Here is a 17,904-nt window from a genome sequence, read left to right on the forward strand (position 1 = left end):
GTAGATTACGGCGACGTCTGATTGGTCAGAGTTTGGCGGGAACAGGAGGACGCCTAACAAAGGAAGTGATGTAAAGTGTCGCCCATCTGGCGGAGGTGGGATTATACGGCCTGAGTTACGGAATTATCATTTTGCTTGGTTGTTTTCTTGAGACACCGCCCATCAGCCTCTCTCTGCTCCTTGCTTCCGCTTGCGCAGCATGTTTTGCCCGTAGTAAAAATGGCCGCAGAGCCTTCGGGCCCCCAGTGGCAGCGCAGGGCGCGTTTTCTTAAGCAGGTCCTGGGAAGACAGGAAAAAGTGTGGAGTTCGTGAGCATTGATTGGCTGAAGCACGAAGCGTTCTGGACGCTGATTGGCTCCGTCCTTCGCGGGAAGGAGTTTGTGGCACCCGCGGGAAGTAGGTGTAGCACTGCGGGCGAAAGGGGGTTCTGAGGATCCCGGCCAACCCACCAGACGGGAGTCTTCTGGGCCTCTCACCTGAGGGGATCGTGACCAAGATGTGGTTTGGTAAGGATGAGCGTCGCAAGGAGGATTTAGCAAGAGGGCGGGGGGTCGGACAGACGTGTAGCGGGGGGAGTGGGGGAGGGACGGGGTGGGCAAGGGGCGAGGGCCCGGGGCTCGGTGGTGGGGAAGATTAGGGCGACGCTGGGAGTGGTGGGCCGTGGGGTGAAGTCTGAGGGGCCCGGTGGGCTCTTCAGAGGCTTGGGAAGCAGCACAGGCATTAATACTGTTGTTTAAAACCAGGCGGATCTGAAAGCTATGGCACTTCCTTTGGCGGAGTCGGCGGCGGCTACACACAGTCCCCGGGGGGCTTCGGAATGCCGACACCTTCCCAGGCTGAAAAGAAATCAGTAGGTTGAAAGAGCATTTCGTTTTATTTTATTCTGGCCTGAAGCTCCTAACTCATCCCTGAGAGAAAATGTCTGCGGCGAAAGGTGTTAAACATGAACTGATGGGATAATTACCAACTATTGTCGTATGGAATCTTACAGTTGAGTGCTGTAAGTTTCAAAAATGAAATTTCTCCCACTTTCACTTCGACTGTTTTCTTGGCTTTATTTTGAAGTTTACTAAGGAATCAGTTTTGTGGACAAACTGAACTGGTATTAGCCTATTTTGCCTTCTTCGTGTATTTGAAAAAAAAATTTTTTTTAATTAAACGTAATGACGTGATAAAAAGCGGTGGAAAGAGCATGGTGTTGGAAGTCAGGTGGATCTGTGTTCTGTTGCTCTGACACTAATGGTCTCATTGGACAAATTTCTTAACCTCAGGAATCAAGTGGGATTACTGCTAAATGGGATTAATAATAATACATGCCTTACATGTTGTAATAATACATGTAATATTGTAATAATACATGCCTTACAAAGTTGTTGTGAGGCTTAATATTGTGGTATATATAAGTGCCTGCCTTATAGTCCCTTTTAATAAGTGATCCCAGTTATTTTTATTAAAAAAGACATGAGTGATGGAGCCCAAATACATAGCGTCAAATATCGGCTTTTAACTGGCGGTGACTTTAGTGCAGCAACTTGAACCTTGTGTCCCTTGGTTTTTCTCATCTGATAAATGGTACTAGTACGACTTCTATCACAGGGCGGTTCTGAGAATTGATAGGTGAGGTAATGTGATGTATAGGAAAGCTATGCGTAAAAAGCTGTCCAAATGCTTGTTATTCACTCTTGCAGGAATGAGTTTGCCTTTACTACCGTTGATTTCATCCTTTAAACACAAGGTTGATGTGGCTACTCTTTAGCTGTCATTCACATGTGGTGTTCAGGTTCAATATTAGGAAGTTCTCTGTTTTTTGTATGGGTTGATAAGCTTTCACCTAAACTATTCAGGGGTGTGTCGGTGGGAAAGAATTTGTCGATAATTACCATACGTTTGACACTGCTTTATATTTTTCGTACAGATTATTTCCTATAATCCCATAACGTATTTATTGTTTACTCCATTGTACAACAGAGGCTCTGGGAGATTAAGGGACTGCCTAAGCTTATATAGCTAGTAAGTAAATGGAACTCTAGACAGTGCACACGTGATGCTGAGCGAATCCAAAATCTGGTAAGCAGCTTCTCTGTATTGTAGTTTTCTTTTTCCCAGCCAAGACCACAGGGGGCTCCGGTACGCTTTGTCTTCCTTGAGGTTGTGAAGAAGAAAACAAAAGATAGAGCATTAGCTTTTATCTTTCCTGAGCGTAACTATTTTCTTCATTCCAGTTGATAGAATTTTTGTCTCAGGATCCCTTGCTTGGGCCGTGTATTAAGACAGCTTTTCGGAGAGTGATACTGGTTATAAGCTGAAGACTCAAACCCAGATCTTGCTGGTTTTCAGTCTAGTGCTTTTTCAACAGTAAATTAGATAATCACCTTATCCAAAATGTTTCCTGTCTCCTGTAAACCTGTTATATTTTATTGAATCATACGAAATTTTCAGTACTGATCATTTTTTCCCCTAAAGATGGTAGTTTCATACAGCACTGTCCAGAGTAACCTACAGTTTGTAGTCAACGAGAAAATAATTCTATTTTCAAATAAATATACATTCACATGCTCTGTGAACCTCTTTGGAACAAACCAGGAACTCCTTGTAACCAATTCCTGGCACATAATATGTGCTTGTTAAAAAACGGGAAATACCTGTGATTGGAGATGAACTTGAAGGTATTGCTAACACCTCAATCATTGTTGGAATCGTATTTATTTATTGAGTACACACTTCATGGAGAGATAAACATTAGCATTTTTATATACATTATGTTTTGTTTACAATTTGAAAGGTAGATCTCCCTGCTTTACAGAAGAGGTGGTGGCATGTCCAGGGCTATGAAGCTGGGATTGAACGCAGGTCTATAGAACTGTGGTACCAAAGCCCATGTTCTTGTTCCTGCTACCAATAGTGGTTCATAGTTTTCTTATGCTAAAAATACAATGAAAATCTCACCTGTGATAGATGGAAACAGTATAGAGTAGTGAGAACTAAAACATGGGACCTCAGCAAATTTTAAATCTATAAATACTAACATCACATGTAATCTTGCCTATAAAGTACCATAAAATAAAATTGAAAAGCATCATTACTGATTCCTTCACATCCTTATTAAAAGCTGTTGCACATATAAACAGGAGCAGTAGCTGACATAATAATTGCTAACATTTTTGGCGGGGGAGCCGGGGGCGCGCCTGGGTGGCTCAGTCGGTTAAATGTCTGACTTCCGGCTCGGGGCACGATCTCATCACGGTTCGCGAGTTCGAGCCCTGTGTTGGGCTCTGTGCTGACACCTCAGAGCCTGGAGCCTGCTTTGGATTATGTGTCTCCCTCGCTCTCTGCCCCTCCCTCACTCACGCTCTGTCTCAAAAATAAATAAACAGAAGAAAAATTTTTTAAAGTAATAATTGCTAACATTTTTTGAGTGCTTACAACGTGCCAGGTATTATTCCACGTACTTCACCATATACTTAGTTTTCGGAATTTTTATCATTCCTAGTTTTACAGATAAGAAAACTAAGATACAAATGAGTTGAAAAACATGACCAAGAGCACACACTGCTCCTGATAGAGCCATAATCTTAACCCTCAAGCTTAACTGCCACTTTTTGTGACGTGTGCTGGTAGTTAGCGGGGCTTACTTCTTACCATCCTGGCAAGGCTCCCCATTCAAAATTATGCTTCAGCAGAAGGAAATACTCTGCTAGTATCATATGGACCTTCAGGACAAAGCTGCACCTTCTAAATCCATGAATGCCGAGAGTCTGTTACGTTCTGTCTTCCATGTAGAACAGCTATTGGGTTGTTGATGTCTGACGGGAAGAATTGTAATCTCTGATCCGTCGTGCATTTTCTTCCGTGTACTTACTCCCTCTATGAGTTTGCGAGAGTGCCTGTGTACCCTTAGTCTGTCATGCCCATCCCTCGCTCGCTGTTTTTTCACTGTCCAAAGTTTTCACACTTCCAGGTGGAGCCCAAATGCTACCTCTCGAAAGTGCCAGTATGTTTTTCTGGGATCCCACGTAGTGCATCTCATTCAAGAGTATACCCAGACCAGGTCTTTTATTTACACCTCTGCCTCCATTAGGTAGGAATGTGTTGTGAGCAAATCCTATCCCATTTTTCTCAGCTTCATGCCATGAGACAAGCCCTGGCCAGTGGTAGGTGACAAGAAGAGTTTACGTTGTCGGTAGGCCGCTTTTAGATGGGATTTCAGTGTCCTCACCGTGTCCTTTCCCTTTAAGAAGAGGCCCACACTGGCCCAGTGTGGCCAAACCCTTATCCCGTTTCCCCCAAGACTTCCATCTGATTGTCAGAACATCTGTTCTTAAGGAAGCTGTACCTCTAACGTTTTCTTATATTTTATCACAACACTCAGAGCCACTCCAAAGTTCTGTCTCCTCTGGCCATTTCTCAAACCCTTTCCAAATACCATCTCATGTCATTGGTGACCCGAACAGCCAGCTCCAGCTTGCCTTCATTCTAAAATTGGAGTTAACGTTTTGTTCTGGAAGCGGGTCATCCTTCCTTATGTTGTCCCCATTCTGGCCTGGTCATTTCGGTGAATCCCTCGTGTCCCACAGACTTCTCAATTGACCGGGAGCTTTGGAGTCAAACAAGCGTGGTTTGGATTCTCAAGTATGGCATTTGTTAGCTATATAACCTTGGTTTCCATCTCTGCGAAGCAGGGGTAATGAGATTCATTCTTTTTTTTTTTTTTTTTTAATTTTTTTTAAACATTTATGTATTATTGAGAGACAGAGCATGAGCACAGGAGGGGCAGAGAGAGGGAGAGATACAGAATCTGAAGCTGTCAGCACAGAGCCTGGCACGGGGCTCAAACTCAAACCTTGAGATCGTGACCTGAGCCGGAGTCGGACACTCAACCGACTGAGCCACCCAGGCGCCCCTGTGAGATTCATTCTCAAGAGTCAGTGTTAGGATTGTGTAAAGTGCTTGGCACATAAAAGGTGTTAACGAGTGGTAATTATGAATTCCTTAATTGAATTCATGCGTACTTTTCCTTTTCAGAGAGCCCGAGCCCAGTACATTGTACCCTGTACCATATCTCAGCTGCTTTCTGCCACCCTGGTCGATGAAGTGTTCAGAATTGGGAAGGTTGAGATTTCACAGGTAAGTAAAGTAATTTGTTGCAGGTTCCCTTGCTCATATGAAGAATGAAATAAACTTTCTTTAAAAACACATAAATGTTGTTTTAGTTTCCAGGAAAAGCCAACTTTTTTTTTCCTTTCTGATCTAGGTCACTATTGTGGGTATCATCAGACATGCAGAGAAGGCTCCAACCAACATTGTTTACAAAGTAGATGACATGACAGCTGCACCCATGGATGTTCGCCAGTGGGTTGACACAGATGTAAGCGGCTGTTTCAGGGTGGGGTTACTTTGGGGCTTTGGAGAGGTTGAACTTCTTTTGTCTCACTTTGTAATTTCTTCCTGTAAGAATAATTTACAAGCAAGATATCAAAGGCAGAGGCCCTGCAATGAAAGGTTAATACATTTGGTCTCATGGAAGTTTCAAATGTTCTCAACTTCACTATCCTCATAAGCAAAGTTAAAAGGCAAGTGACAGGAGGTGCTAGAATGTAAACTCCGTGAAAACGGGGTTTTGTGGTTGTTGTTATTGTTCTTTTGTTTTTCAGGACAGGGATTTTTGTCTCGGTCACCATTGTATCCCCCTCACCTAGAACAGTGCTAGTTACCTGGTGGGCCCTCGGTAAATATTGTTTAAATCAGCGGGAAGGTTTTTTGTGACACATTACAGATGTTAACATTTTTCAATTAGTAAAAGCTATTACAAAGCAAAAAAAAAAAAAAAGCCACTGCGTCTTAGAAAAATGGGCAAAGAAGATGCAGAGATAATTCATAAAAGATGAAACATAATTTGCAATGGTAACAAGCAGGTTTAATAAGCATTAAGGTACCGTTTTTAACTTATTAAATTAGCGTAGAAAAAAAAAGAATGTCCACTTGTGGTGAGAGTAGTAGCTAACACAGTGCCTCTGGCACTTAGCACTTAGAACGTTCGTTGAATGATTTGCCATTATTTCTCCAGGGAAGCGGATGCCATCCTACCTTGATGGTTTGAGTACAGATGAGTATAACCTACCTCAGCAATCAGCCGGTGGTCAAAATCACCCATCATAAAAATGTTGACCTGGCACTCCCCTGCTAGAGGTTTACGTTAAGGAAGTAATTAAAGATGTGTGCCAAGATTCAGCTGTAAGAATCTTGATCATAGCATTGTTTCTAATAATGAAAAATTTAGGGATGTCGTGGGGGCTCAGTTGGTGAAGCATCTGACTCTTGATTTCGGCTCAGGTCACGATGTCACGGTTGTGTCAGGCTCCACGCTGAGCGTGGAGCCTACTTGAGATTCTCTTTCTCCCTCCGTCCCTCTTCCCCACTCATGTGCTCGTGCTTTCTCTCTCCCTCTCCCTCTCTAAAAAAAGGTGGGGGGGCCGGGGTGGGGGGTGCCTAGATGGCTCAGTCAGATAAGTGTCTGACTTGTGGTTATTCGGCTCAGGTCACGATCTCACAGTTTCATGAGTTTGAGCCCCACGTCAGGCTCTGTGCTAATAGCACAGAGCCTGCTTGAGATTCTCTCTCTCGTAATCTCTATTCCTCCCCCACTTGCACTCTCTCAAAAAAATAAAAGAAAGGGGGGTTGCTTAGGTGGCTGAGTCGGTTAAATGTCTGCCTTTAAGTTCTACATTATCACTTGCAATGGTGTGAAGTATCCCATTGTATAAATGCATGACTGTTGGTTATTTAGGTTGTTTTCAATTTTTTAGTATTCTAAACTATGCCATATGAATATTCTTAAAGCTTTAAGTGTTAAGTAATCTCTACACCCAACATGAGGCTTGAACTCAAAACCTCAAGATAAAGAGCTGCATTTAAAGCTAAATCTAAATGCATGTTCTTAATTATTCCCTTAAAATCCTAAAGGTAGAGTTGCTATGCTGATAAGTGTATCCACCAGAAAGTTGTATGCCCAAGACCATTTGAACACGAGTGCATATTGTCTTTTTTTTTTAATATATGTATATTTTTAATTTATTTATTTTGAGAGAGAGAGTGCAGGAGTGAGGAAGAGAGAGAGAATCCCAAGCAGGCTCCACACTGTCAGCATGGAGTCCAATGCAAGGCCCACGAACTGTAAGATCATGACCTGAACTGAAGTTGGACACTCAACCGACTGAGCCACCCAGGGGCCCCTAGCGGTTTTTCATTTCTTTTCTTTTCTTTTCTTTTTTTTTTTTTTTTTTTTAATGTTTATTTATTTTTGAGAGCAAGAGAGAGCAACAGAGCATGAGCAGGGAAGAGGCAGGGAGAAAAGGAGACACAGAATCTGAAGCAGGCTCCAGACTCTGAGCTGTCAGCACAGAACCTGATGCGGGGCTCGAACTCACAAACCGTGAGATCATGACCTGAGCCCAAGTCGGACGCTTAACCGACTGAGCCACCCAGGCACCCTTATAATTTAGCAGTTTCAGAGTTTCACCAACATCTCTAAAACCTTAGTGTGATACGTATTTTATCTTTTAGGATGCCAGCAGTGAAAACACCGTGGTTCCTCCAGAAACGTATGTAAAAGTGGCTGGCCATCTGAGATCTTTTCAGGTAAAGTCAGAAAAAAATCATAGTTGAAATATGTTTGCATGAAGCAGTTTCTGGATTCATGCCTGAGTTTGGGATACTTAAGATTGAACCAAGCCTTTGTATTCAATGGGCGTTAGACTGAAATTTTTTCATTATTCTCTTCAAAGAAATAACGGGTTTTGACCTTAATATGAAACTAACAGAATGGTGGGGAAAGAATAGGATCCCTGCCTATAGTTGCCATCTGTGGCATCAGGATTCGCAGTCAGACTATACTCTGCTTGGTTGTATAAGCTCGCGCAAGTCATTGAGCAGCTCTGAGCTCTAGCTTTGGTTTTTTCTCCCATTAATAACTTTATTTGGATTAACCTTAAGTTAAAAATTTGAAGTATAGGGGCGCCTGGGTGGCTCAGTCGGTTAAGCGTCCGACTTCAGCTCAGGTCACGATCTCGCGGTCCGGGAGTTCGAGCCCCGCGTCGGGCTCCGGGCTGATGGCTCGGAGCCTGGAGCCTGTTTCCGATTCTGTGTCTCCCTCTCTCTCTGCCCCTCCCCCGTTCATGCTCTGTCTCTCTCTGTCTCAAAAATAAATAAAACATTAAAAAAATTAAAAAAAAAAAATTTGAAGTATATAATAACATTTTCTCCATTTTGGCAAACTAGAACCAGGAAAAGTGCCACGGCGTTTTAACCTGAAGTTGATTTGAATGTGCTCGTGCTTTATTTACCTTTTTCTCTTTATTTCAAAAGAACAAAAAAAGCCTGGTAGCCTTTAAGATCATGCCTCTGGAGGACATGAATGAATTCACCGCACATATTCTGGAAGTAGTCAACGCGCACATGATCCTGAGCAAAGCTAACAGCCAGGTGAGCAACTTTACTCTCAGAATTTTCCCTCTTCTCTGGAAGAACATAGACCGCTCTGTGCTACAGCTTTGATTTTCTTGACATTTTGAAGGTTGGGCCGGAAGAAAGGCCTCACTCCGTCCTCAGAACGTTTTCTTTGTGAGCTTTGCCGTGTTATTTTATTCCAGAGGAAGCACTCGTGTTTCTCAGAATTACAAGTTCCTCTGACCCCACTGACTTGGAAGGCTGAGGCCTAAGACAACCTTCAAGTGTAGACATATAATTACAGGCTGAGCACTTGGCTCTAGGATTATATTCATAGAAAAACCCCCACTAGGAGGTATTTTACTGCTTTTTTTCGAAACTGTTGGCTAAATAAGAAACATTATGGACCATTATTTTGCCCCTGAAGTTATTTTTCTTGCTGAATATTGAAATTTCTCAACATTTTTTTCTGCTGTGTGAATTCCATTGGGCTAGTCCATCTAGGACCCCACAAAAGGTTTATTGATTCTTGTATTAGAATGTCCTTAGATTATCTAGGGATGCCTGGCTGGTTCAGTTGGTAGAGCATGTGAGTCTTAGTCTCGGGTTGTGAGTTTACGCCTCTTGTTAGGTGTGGAGCTTGTTTAAAAAAACATTAGCAAAAGGGGTGCCTGGGTGGCTTGGTCAGTTGAGTGTTCAACTCTTGATTTTGGCTCAGGTCATGAGCCAGGGGTCGTGGGATTGAGCCCCGTGTCAGGCTCTATGCTGTGCATGGAGCCTGCTTGAGATTCTCTCTCTCTCCCTGTCTCCTTCTGCCTCTCTCTCCCGCTCATGCTCTCTTTCTCTCTCAAATTAAAAAAATATAGCAGGGAACCTGGGTGGCTCCGTGAGTTAAGTGTCTGACCCTTGGTTTCAGCTCAGGTCATGATCTCATGGTTCATGAGTTCGAGCCCCGCGTCAGGCTCTGCACTGATAGTGCGGAGCCTGCTTGGGATTCTCTTCTCTCTCCCTCTCTCTCTGCCCCTCCTCTGCTCATTCATTCTCCCCACCCCCCAAATAAATAAATAAATAAACTTAAAAATAAAGTTAGCAAAAAAAGAAAAAGAAGAATATCCTTAGGTGATTCTGGTGCCAAGGTGGGGGATTGGTCGCAGTAGGAGAGACTAGAAAACTCTTCAGCCACTAAGGATGTTATTGCATCCTATTCTATGCCAAACAGTTTGGTAAGCACTGGGGATACAGAGATAAATGTATTCATTCATTCATTCATTCATTTCTTGGAGAAATATTTATTGAGCCTGGTATGTGCCAGTCATTACTCTAGGCCCTTAGAAGGTTTCATCTGGGGAGTGATGTGGTCTGATTTGTCTTTTTAAAAATTCACTTGGGGGGCGCCTGGGTGGCGCAGTCGGTTAAGCGTCCGGCTTCAGCCAGGTCACGATCTCGCGGTCCGTGAGTTCGAGCCCCGCGTCAGGCTCTGGGCTGATGGCTCAGAGCCTGGAGCCTGTTTCCAATTCTGTGTCTCCCTCTCTCTCTGCCCCTCCCCCATTCATGCTCTGTCGTCTCTCTCTGTCCCAAAAATAAATAAACGTTAAAAAAAAAAAAATTTTTTTTAAATTCACTTGGGCTGGGCTATTGTATGGAGTACAGATTATGGGGCTCTAAGAATGGCAACAGAATTGATTTGGGAATGGTAGCAGCAGCTGGGGTAAGGAGTAGTTGGATTCTGATGGATTTTGGAGGTGGAGCTGACAGGACTTCTTGGTGGGGACATGATATAAAGAGGGAGAGTTCAAAAATGACTTCTGGGTTTGGGGCATGAGCAACCAGATGAAGCTAGCAAATCTGGGGGTAAAATCCAGACTTCTGTTTGGACTTCCCAAATATGAGGTGCTCGTGCAATATCCAAGTGGAGACCAGAATGGATGGTTGAATATGTAGAACTGGGATCCAAGGGGGAGAGGTCAGGGCTGGAGGTAGAACTTTGGGAGTCATCGTGTAGGTGATATTTAAAGCCTTGTATTAGATAAGGTAACTGGGGAGTTCAGAGGTCAGAGACCTGAGCTCTGGGACACACTAATCTTTAGCAATTTGGAGAAGAGGAGCCAGTGGAAGTCAAAGAAGTTGCAAATTGGGCAAGAGGAAACCAGGGAATGTGATTCTGTAGAAGATTCTGAAAAGAGTATTTTTAGGAAGGAGGGGGTGGCAGTCAACTGTAGAATGCTGCCTTGAAGTCAAGGAAGGTGATGGGAGAGGTCTCCTGTTCGATTTAGAAACATGGATCTTTGGGGCGCCTGGGTGACGCGGCTAATTAAGCGTCTGCCTTAGGTTCAGGTCATGATCTCACGGTTTGTGAGTTCAAGCCCCACATTAGGCTCTCTGCTGTCAGCCAGAGCCTGCTTCAGATCCTCTGTCCCCCCCCTTCTCTCTCTGCCCCTGTCCCACTCACATACTCTCTCTCTCTTAAAAAGTAAACTTAAAAAAAAATTATAAAAAGTTAAAAAAAAAAAAGGGGCGGGGAGCTGCCTGGGTGGCTCAGTCAGTTGGGCATCCAACTTTGGCTCAGGTCATGATCTTGCAGTTGTGGGTTCAAGCACTGCATTGGGCTCTGTGCTAATATCTCAGAGCCTGGAGCCTGCTTTGGATTCTGTGTCTCCCTCTCTGCCCCTCTCCTGCTCATGCTTTGTCTCTTTCTCTCTCTCTCTCTCTCTCTCTCTCTCTCTCTCTCAAAAATCAATGAACATTGAAAAGAATTATAAAACTAAAAAAAAAAAAAAAAAAGTTTAAAAAAATTAAAAACATGGATCTCCAAAAGGGAGGCTTTGGTGGTAGAAGATGGGGGAAGTAGGTTAAAAAGAACAGAATTATGTATGGAAAGTTTAGGGTGTTGGGGCACCTGGCTGGCTCAGTTGGAAGAGCATGCAACTCTTGATCTTGGGATCATGAGTTCATGTCCCACACTGGGTATAGAGGTTACTTAAACATAAATAAAGTTTTTTCAAAAGTTAAGGGGTGTCTCTTATATTACCGTATTTAATGACATATATGTGTGTATCAAACCTATCATAAAAATGATTTTAAATTGAGGGTGGGTGGTTAGGGAGTAGAAACTGGGGGTGTAGACAATTGTATTGAGTAAATAAGCCCCCCCCCCTCTCCCGCAAAGAGTCGGTGTCTGAGCATTGGAGATTCAGATCACTTTAAGCTGTGAGAGCAGTGTAAGTGGCGGGCACAGGGCGCTGTGAAACCACGGAGAAGGGTTTCCTGTCCTGATCTGGACATCAAGAAAGACCCCTTGGAGGGGCACCCGGGTGACTCAGTTAGTTAAGCGCCCTACTCTTGATTGCAGCTGAGATCTTGATCTCAGGGTTGTGAGTTCAAGCCCCTTGTTGGGCTCAGCGCGGGGCATGAAGCCTACTTAAAAAAAGAAAGACCCCCTTGGAGCAGGTGATGCCTAAACCAAGTCCCAGGTACAGGAGGTGGGGCTACCTGAAGGAGGACATGAAACCCTTTCAAGCGGAGTATCTGGGTAAGAAACCGTATTCAGTTCGGTATTCTTAGATCATAACATGTGAAGCGTCTGTTTCACAACAGGCAGTGCGAAGGCATCTAACTTGAAAACAAGAGATAGTGATCGATTTTTGTTTATCACCTCAAAGCAACAGGCATTTAATGAATGTTTATTAAATGACGGACTCTCCTGACCGGATGGGATTTCTCCTGATGAACTTCCACAGTGCTCTTACACCTGTAATGGGCACTTACCATATTTGATCTTCTATCTTGCTTATTTATTCAGTTCAGTAGGTTAAACATCGACTGGGCACGTACTGCACCGGGCACTGTGTGAAGATGAAGGGGCTAGTGGAGGAAAGTGACAGGAGAACAGCATGATGGCTGTCGTGAGAGCGAACGGACCAAACATGTAAGAGCCAAGAAAAGAACATGGCTAACCTGGCCTGGGGCGTGTCAGAAGGCTCTGCAAAGGCAGTGGCAGTTAAGTTGGCCTCGAAGGATGAGAAGTCAGCGTTTACTAGGCAGATGAGGGAGGGGCATTCCAGACAGGGAACAGCATGTTCAGGTCAGAGGCATGTTTGTAGCTGGCGAGAAGTCCAGGTGCAGCTGGGGAGTGAAGTGTATTGAAAAGAAATGGCCAAGAGTAAAATAGAGATTTTGACATCTAGTGGTACGTCTTAAATGTCTAGGTTTATATGATTTCCACAGGCAGGGGGAGCCACCTGAAAGCTTTCTGTCAGAGGAGGGACACGATTAGAAGCTGTTAACGTGGTAGCAAAGAGAAGGACTGACTGGAGTAGGCCAGACTTAGCGGCCGAAATGCCGCCAGGAAGCCCGGGTGAGGAGAATGGGCTCGAGCACCACCGAAGATTGTGTGATAGGCTCTGGTGACAGGTTGTGGGAGGTGAGTGAATGGACAGTTGAAGTCTGCAGGATTGCATTTGGGTTTACTCACATTGGGTTTGGAATAGAGCAGGGCAGGCAGGTTTGGGGAAGGATGTAATTTTACTTTGAAGCGTGTGAGAGAGCTAGGTGGACGTAAGTCCAGTCAATGGCTGGGAACAAGGAATTGTGGCCTAGAAGGAGGTCTGGGATAGAATCCTGGGGGGATCGATCAGCCTTTGGGGAGATGGGTAGAGAGAAAACTGGTAAGAGATACTGAGAAGGTATAGTTTGAGTAAGTAGGGAACCAGAAGAATATGCCATCAAGAAGTCTAGGGAGGGGTACATTTCGAGAGTGTGATCAGTATGTCTTTCTGTGAGAAGTCACATGTTTGGAGGGCTGAAAGAGACTGTCGGGTAGGTTGCTTGAAAAGTCATTGCTGATTTTGGTGAGAACAGTGTGAGAGGTGTATTTAAAGTTTTTTGGGTTGTTGTGTGCTTTTTAAGTTTATTTATTTTGAGAGAGAGTTGGGATGGGGGAACAGAGAGAGAATCCCAAGAAGTTACTATGCTGTCAGTGCAGAGCCCAACGCAAGGCTCGATCTCACGAACCGCGAGATCATGACCTGAGCCAAATCCAGGAGTTGGACCGAGCCACCCAGGCGCCCCCCGAGTTCTGTTTAGTGAGATTCCAAATAGTGGTGGGCTGGGGAGTGACTAAGAAGGGAAATGGAAACAGTGATTATAGCCCGTTATTTTTTAAAATTTGGTGCTAAAAAAAAAGAACAAAAGAGTGACGGGCACTTTTTTTCTCTCCTTGTCATGCTTCATGCCTACGTGACCACAGATGCTTGAGTGGGACTGTGGGGAGAGGGTGAAATGGGTGAAGGGAAGTAAGAGATACAAACTTCCAGTTATAAAGGAAGTAAGTTACGGAGAGGAGAGGCATAGCATAGGGAATATAGTGAATAATGTAATAACATTGTGCAGGGACAGGTGGTGACTACATTTATCATGGTGAGCGTCACGTAATGTAAAAAATTGTCAAATCACTGTGTTGTGCCCCTGAAGCTAGTATAACATTGTATGTTAACTGTACTTCAATAATAAAACTTCTTTAATAATAATATGGGGCGCCTGGGTGGCTCAGTCGGTTGGGCGGCCGACTTCAGCTCAGGTCATGATCTCGCGGTCCGTGGGTTCGAGCCCCGCGTCGGGCTCTGTGCTGACAGCTCAGAGCCTGGAGCCTGTTTCCGATTCTGTGTCTCCCTCTCTCTGACCCTCCCTCATTCATGCTCTGTCTCTCTCTGTCTCAAAAATAAATAAACGTTTAAAAAATAAATAAATAAATAAATAAACAAATAAATAAATAAATAAATAAAAATAATAATAATAATAAAGTCAAGAGCAAGGTAAGAATACCCCAAAATAATAAATGAGTGAATGAATACATGCATGCATGTTTAAATGATTAAACACCAAAGAAAGATACCATTATAGCGGATCTCCGGGTAATTTTCTTCTCGGTGCTAGTTTTCCTTTGGTTCCCCTCAGCATCACAAAAACAAGAATGAGCCAGGAGGTACCCTTCTCTCTGATATTATGTGCTTCAGAGGGTCACTTTACCTTCCTTTGAAATACTCATTAATGATGACAGCTATCCCTTCCAATGTAAGCAGTTGTTACTGGGAAAACTACTTAAATTCTTTTTTGTGAGCCGCTTATTAATAAGCTATTTACAATAACAAGGACTGTTTTTTAAATTGGTAAGTGTTCTAACGTTGTGAACTTTCTTAATTCAGCCCTTAGCAGGGAGAGCAACTATCAGCAATCCAGGAATGGGTGAAGCAGGGAACTTTGGTGGGAATAGCGCCATACCAGCAAATGGCCTCACTGTGGCCCAAAACCAGGTAAACACTGAGTGGCTCCAAAAATTCAAGACACAGAGAGTCCTAAATTTGTTACTTCCTTAATGATTCTAAGGCTTTCTAAGTACCTGACTCATTACTTTGTTATAAAGGGACTCAGGTAGGGGTGCCTGGGTGGCACAGTCGGTTAAGCATCCAACTTCGGCTCGGGTCACGATCTCGCGGTCTGTGAGTTCGAGCCCCGCATCGGGCTCTGTGCTGACAGCTCAGAGCCTGGAGCCTGTTTCAGATTCTGTGTCTCCCTCTCTCTCTCTGACCCTCCCCCGTTCATGCTCTGTCTCTCCCTGTCTCGAAAATAAATAAATGTTAAAAAAAATTTTTTTTTAAAGGGACTCAAGTTTACATAAGGGAGTGGATTCAGAGTAGTTGCTAAAATCTTTCTCATTTGACTCTTCAGGTGCTGAGTTTGATTAAGGCTTGTCCAAGACCAGAAGGATTAAACTTTCAGGATCTCAAGAACCAGCTCCAGCACATGTCTGTAGCCTCAATAAAGTGAGTATTTGGTTTCCATCAGCTGGGGCTCCAGAATTGTACCCATTTGACCTCACTAGAGTTTTCTGGTAATGGAGAAGTAAGTTTAAAAAAACAAAACAAAACTGTCAGCTGCAATCTTAACTGACAGAAGGGAAGTTGTCCAATCACGGAAAGAAAGAAAAAGGGCTTACAAAAATGATGCTACCCGTCGCGTCATTCATTCCCTTGTTCATTTAACAAATAATGAATCCCATTACGTGTGGTGATTGTAATTTTGGACAGAAATTGACCAGATAAATTTGACGTCTTGTGGAATTCAGTCTGGAGGAGTGAGATCCTTACCTCCTGGTCCTCAGATAATAACCGTCCCATTGGTGTTACTGTTCCACTGTGGAGATGTGGGTTTGGCTGTCTGACCCTGAAACTGTAGACGGTCCTTCCAACATCCTTCCTCTGATTCCGTGGTAGACAAGCAGCTTCGTGATTCTGGTGAACGAATCCAACCAACAGTATTTTGGTGCTTGTGATAGTTACTTGTTACTGTAAATCAGTTGATATTCTAGGCTTACACGGAATAAAAAGGCTCAAGTCTAATCTCATTTCCTGTTTTAAACAAAATGAAGATCTTAATTCTTACCTCAGAGTTACAGTGTCGATGAGGTACAGAATCACTGTCATGTGGTAATTGCTCTACAAATTATTACTGTTATTACATATGTTACTGGCACTGATCCAGAGGGCCTCGAAGGGTGTCCTGTCATTTCCGGGAAGATCTTCCCTTTATGCCCTGCAACTTTACTTCCCAGAGGGGGAGCAAGAGGGTTGTGATGGGTGGGTAGGGAGGAGGAACTTTTAAAAGTAGCTGTTTATGCTAGGAGATTCTGTGTGCAAGCTGGACTGTGTTTTTAGATTCTTCGTTTGCTTACACTGGCATTTGAGTTAGGCCCTCGTTTCTCGTGTTTACTCAGTTTGGGAGAGGAGTCCAAGGCACCCCTGATAGCCATTGTCTCCGTGCATTATCTCAGTTTTGCAGTTTTACTGGTATTTCTCCTTGTAAGAGCCCCGTGAACAAAGTGGCTACGAATTCTTAGCTAAGATAAAAAATGGGAAGTGAGTAAAATCTACGTTTGGCCATATCCAAAAGGCAGTTTCCTGTCTTCTGCATCAGTTTAAAATGAGCCTTTTTTTTTTTCTTTCTTTGTTTCTTCCTAGGCAAGCTGTAGATTTTCTTAGCAACGAGGGACACATCTATTCCACTGTGGACGACGATCATTTTAAATCCACAGATGCAGAGTAACTGGGTCTACTTGAGTACCCGAGGTATTTTCCAGCTGGACCTGTTCTCATAATCTGTTGTCTCCAGCTGTGCGTGTTTGGCCAATTGACTTCTAGGGAGTAGCTTTCATCTAGAAAGGGTCTCATTTGGAAAGTTACTGCTCTTCTTTTTTGTTTGTTTTTGTTTTTTGAAGCTCCATTTTGGGCAACTGACAGAATGTAAACCTGGGTGGACTTTCTTAAAGAAGTTACAAACAAGCCGCTTACAACATCAGCACAAATGGAAGTGGAAGAGAGATGCTACCAAGAGAGTTGGGCAGCATTACTCAAGCTATACCCGGGAGTTTCCACTCCTAACGTGTTTCCTGTTGGAAGAAGATGAGCAGGACCCAGGGCCTTCAGCGGGGAGCGAGCCAAGAAACCCCCTAATCTCTGCCTGCTTTTGTTCCCCCCGCCTTTGGTTATAGGGTGTTATTTTTCAGAATTGCACTGTCCTTCACCTCGTCGTGGCTGCTGCCGAAAGTGTGTTGTTACGTTCTAGAGTGGTGGCCTCATGAGGGCAGGAGAGAGCAAGAGATGTTACTTCGATTTCATACAAAATAAGTGCCCCCGTATGTCTAATAAAATAGTTCTATTGCAGAATTCGTGAAAATGTTATTCTTCTTCCTAAGCTGCTGTAATTACTACTTGATTATCCGAGGCATGTAGCATAGCTTGCTTGGGGTTTGAAATCCTGGCTTCTCCACTTCTAGTTCGGTTCTTGGGCTGGCCACGTCAGTTCTGAGGGCCTCCCATTTATTCATGAGAAGAGAGCAGCGTCAGTTCCTATAGGTCTGTTGTGAAACTCGAGTAAGATGATGTTTGTAAAGCATCAAGCATTGCCATTCTGAATCTTGACTCTGGCAGTATGTGGTCATGTAGCCGAATTGAGCGTCGGCCATTTGGCCCCAAGAGGAGACTGTCTGAAGGCCGACAGCTGTTTTTTGGCCAGCTTAACCAGTTCCACTTCTTGTGGGAGGGAACACTAGCTCAAAGATGTTTTTGACAACTCCAGAATGTAAGCTATGTCTTGAATAAAAGAACTAATTCTGAGGTAGGTTAATGAGGTATAACATGCAAATAAAAATTCTGTAACTGCTTTAACTGTGTTTCTGAGTGAAACCTACTAGCAGCAGTGTGGGAAGGGCCCCACCCTCCAGTTTCTAAAAGTGAACAACAGTCTGGTGGTTGTTTCTGTACCTGCCGAATGGTTCCTATCTAGGGAGCTATATTCGTGCGTAAAAGCCAGTCAACCAGTACATTATCTGCAGATCTGTCTATATTTTGAGAGAGAGCACAGGGGAGGAGCAGAGGGTGAGGGAGAGAGAGCCTTAGGAGTTTCTGCACT

At 43.8% G+C, this 17,904-nt stretch overlaps 1 protein-coding gene and 1 long non-coding RNA gene across 4 annotated transcripts; one reads left to right on the forward strand and one right to left on the reverse strand.

Moving 5' to 3' along the window:
• Positions 1-206: 206 nt before the first annotated feature.
• Positions 207-17,159, forward strand: RPA2 (replication protein A2). Of its 3 annotated transcripts, XM_047872077.1 has the most exons (10): positions 207-506; positions 744-850; positions 5,023-5,124; positions 5,252-5,365; positions 7,561-7,635; positions 8,362-8,478; positions 14,643-14,750; positions 15,166-15,260; positions 16,455-16,562; positions 16,712-17,159. In XM_047872077.1, the coding sequence occupies exons 1-9, from the start codon at positions 497-499 to the stop codon at positions 16,537-16,539; spliced, it is 813 nt and encodes a 270-aa protein (XP_047728033.1). In that variant the 5' UTR covers positions 207-496; the 3' UTR covers positions 16,540-16,562; positions 16,712-17,159. The 3 variants fall into 3 exon arrangements, with proteins under 3 accessions (XP_047728033.1, XP_047728032.1, XP_047728034.1); XM_047872076.1 differs by having other exon boundaries at positions 210-506; positions 16,455-17,159; XM_047872078.1 differs by lacking the exons at positions 207-506; positions 744-850 and adding an exon at positions 876-1,000 and having other exon boundaries at positions 16,455-17,159.
• LOC125173189 (uncharacterized) lies at positions 12,208-15,693 on the reverse strand. The gene is made up of 3 exons (XR_007154950.1): positions 15,585-15,693; positions 12,397-12,564; positions 12,208-12,303 (listed from the first exon to the last, which is right to left on the reverse strand). It is a non-coding gene; the product is annotated as an uncharacterized LOC125173189 (long non-coding RNA).
• Positions 17,160-17,904: the final 745 nt, after the last annotated feature.

The sequence above is a fragment of the Prionailurus viverrinus genome, chromosome C1, assembly GCF_022837055.1.
Source record: "Prionailurus viverrinus isolate Anna chromosome C1, UM_Priviv_1.0, whole genome shotgun sequence".
NCBI lineage: Eukaryota > Metazoa > Chordata > Mammalia > Carnivora > Felidae > Prionailurus > Prionailurus viverrinus.

Bases quoted from the DNA above. Each gene is read 5' to 3' on its own strand.
- RPA2 (XM_047872077.1), top strand. The intron at 5,125-5,251 runs GTAAGTAAAGTA...TTTCTGATCTAG, and splicing joins GGAAGGTTGAGATTTCACAG to GTCACTATTGTGGGTATCAT. The intron at 5,366-7,560 runs GTAAGCGGCTGT...TTTATCTTTTAG, and splicing joins GCCAGTGGGTTGACACAGAT to GATGCCAGCAGTGAAAACAC.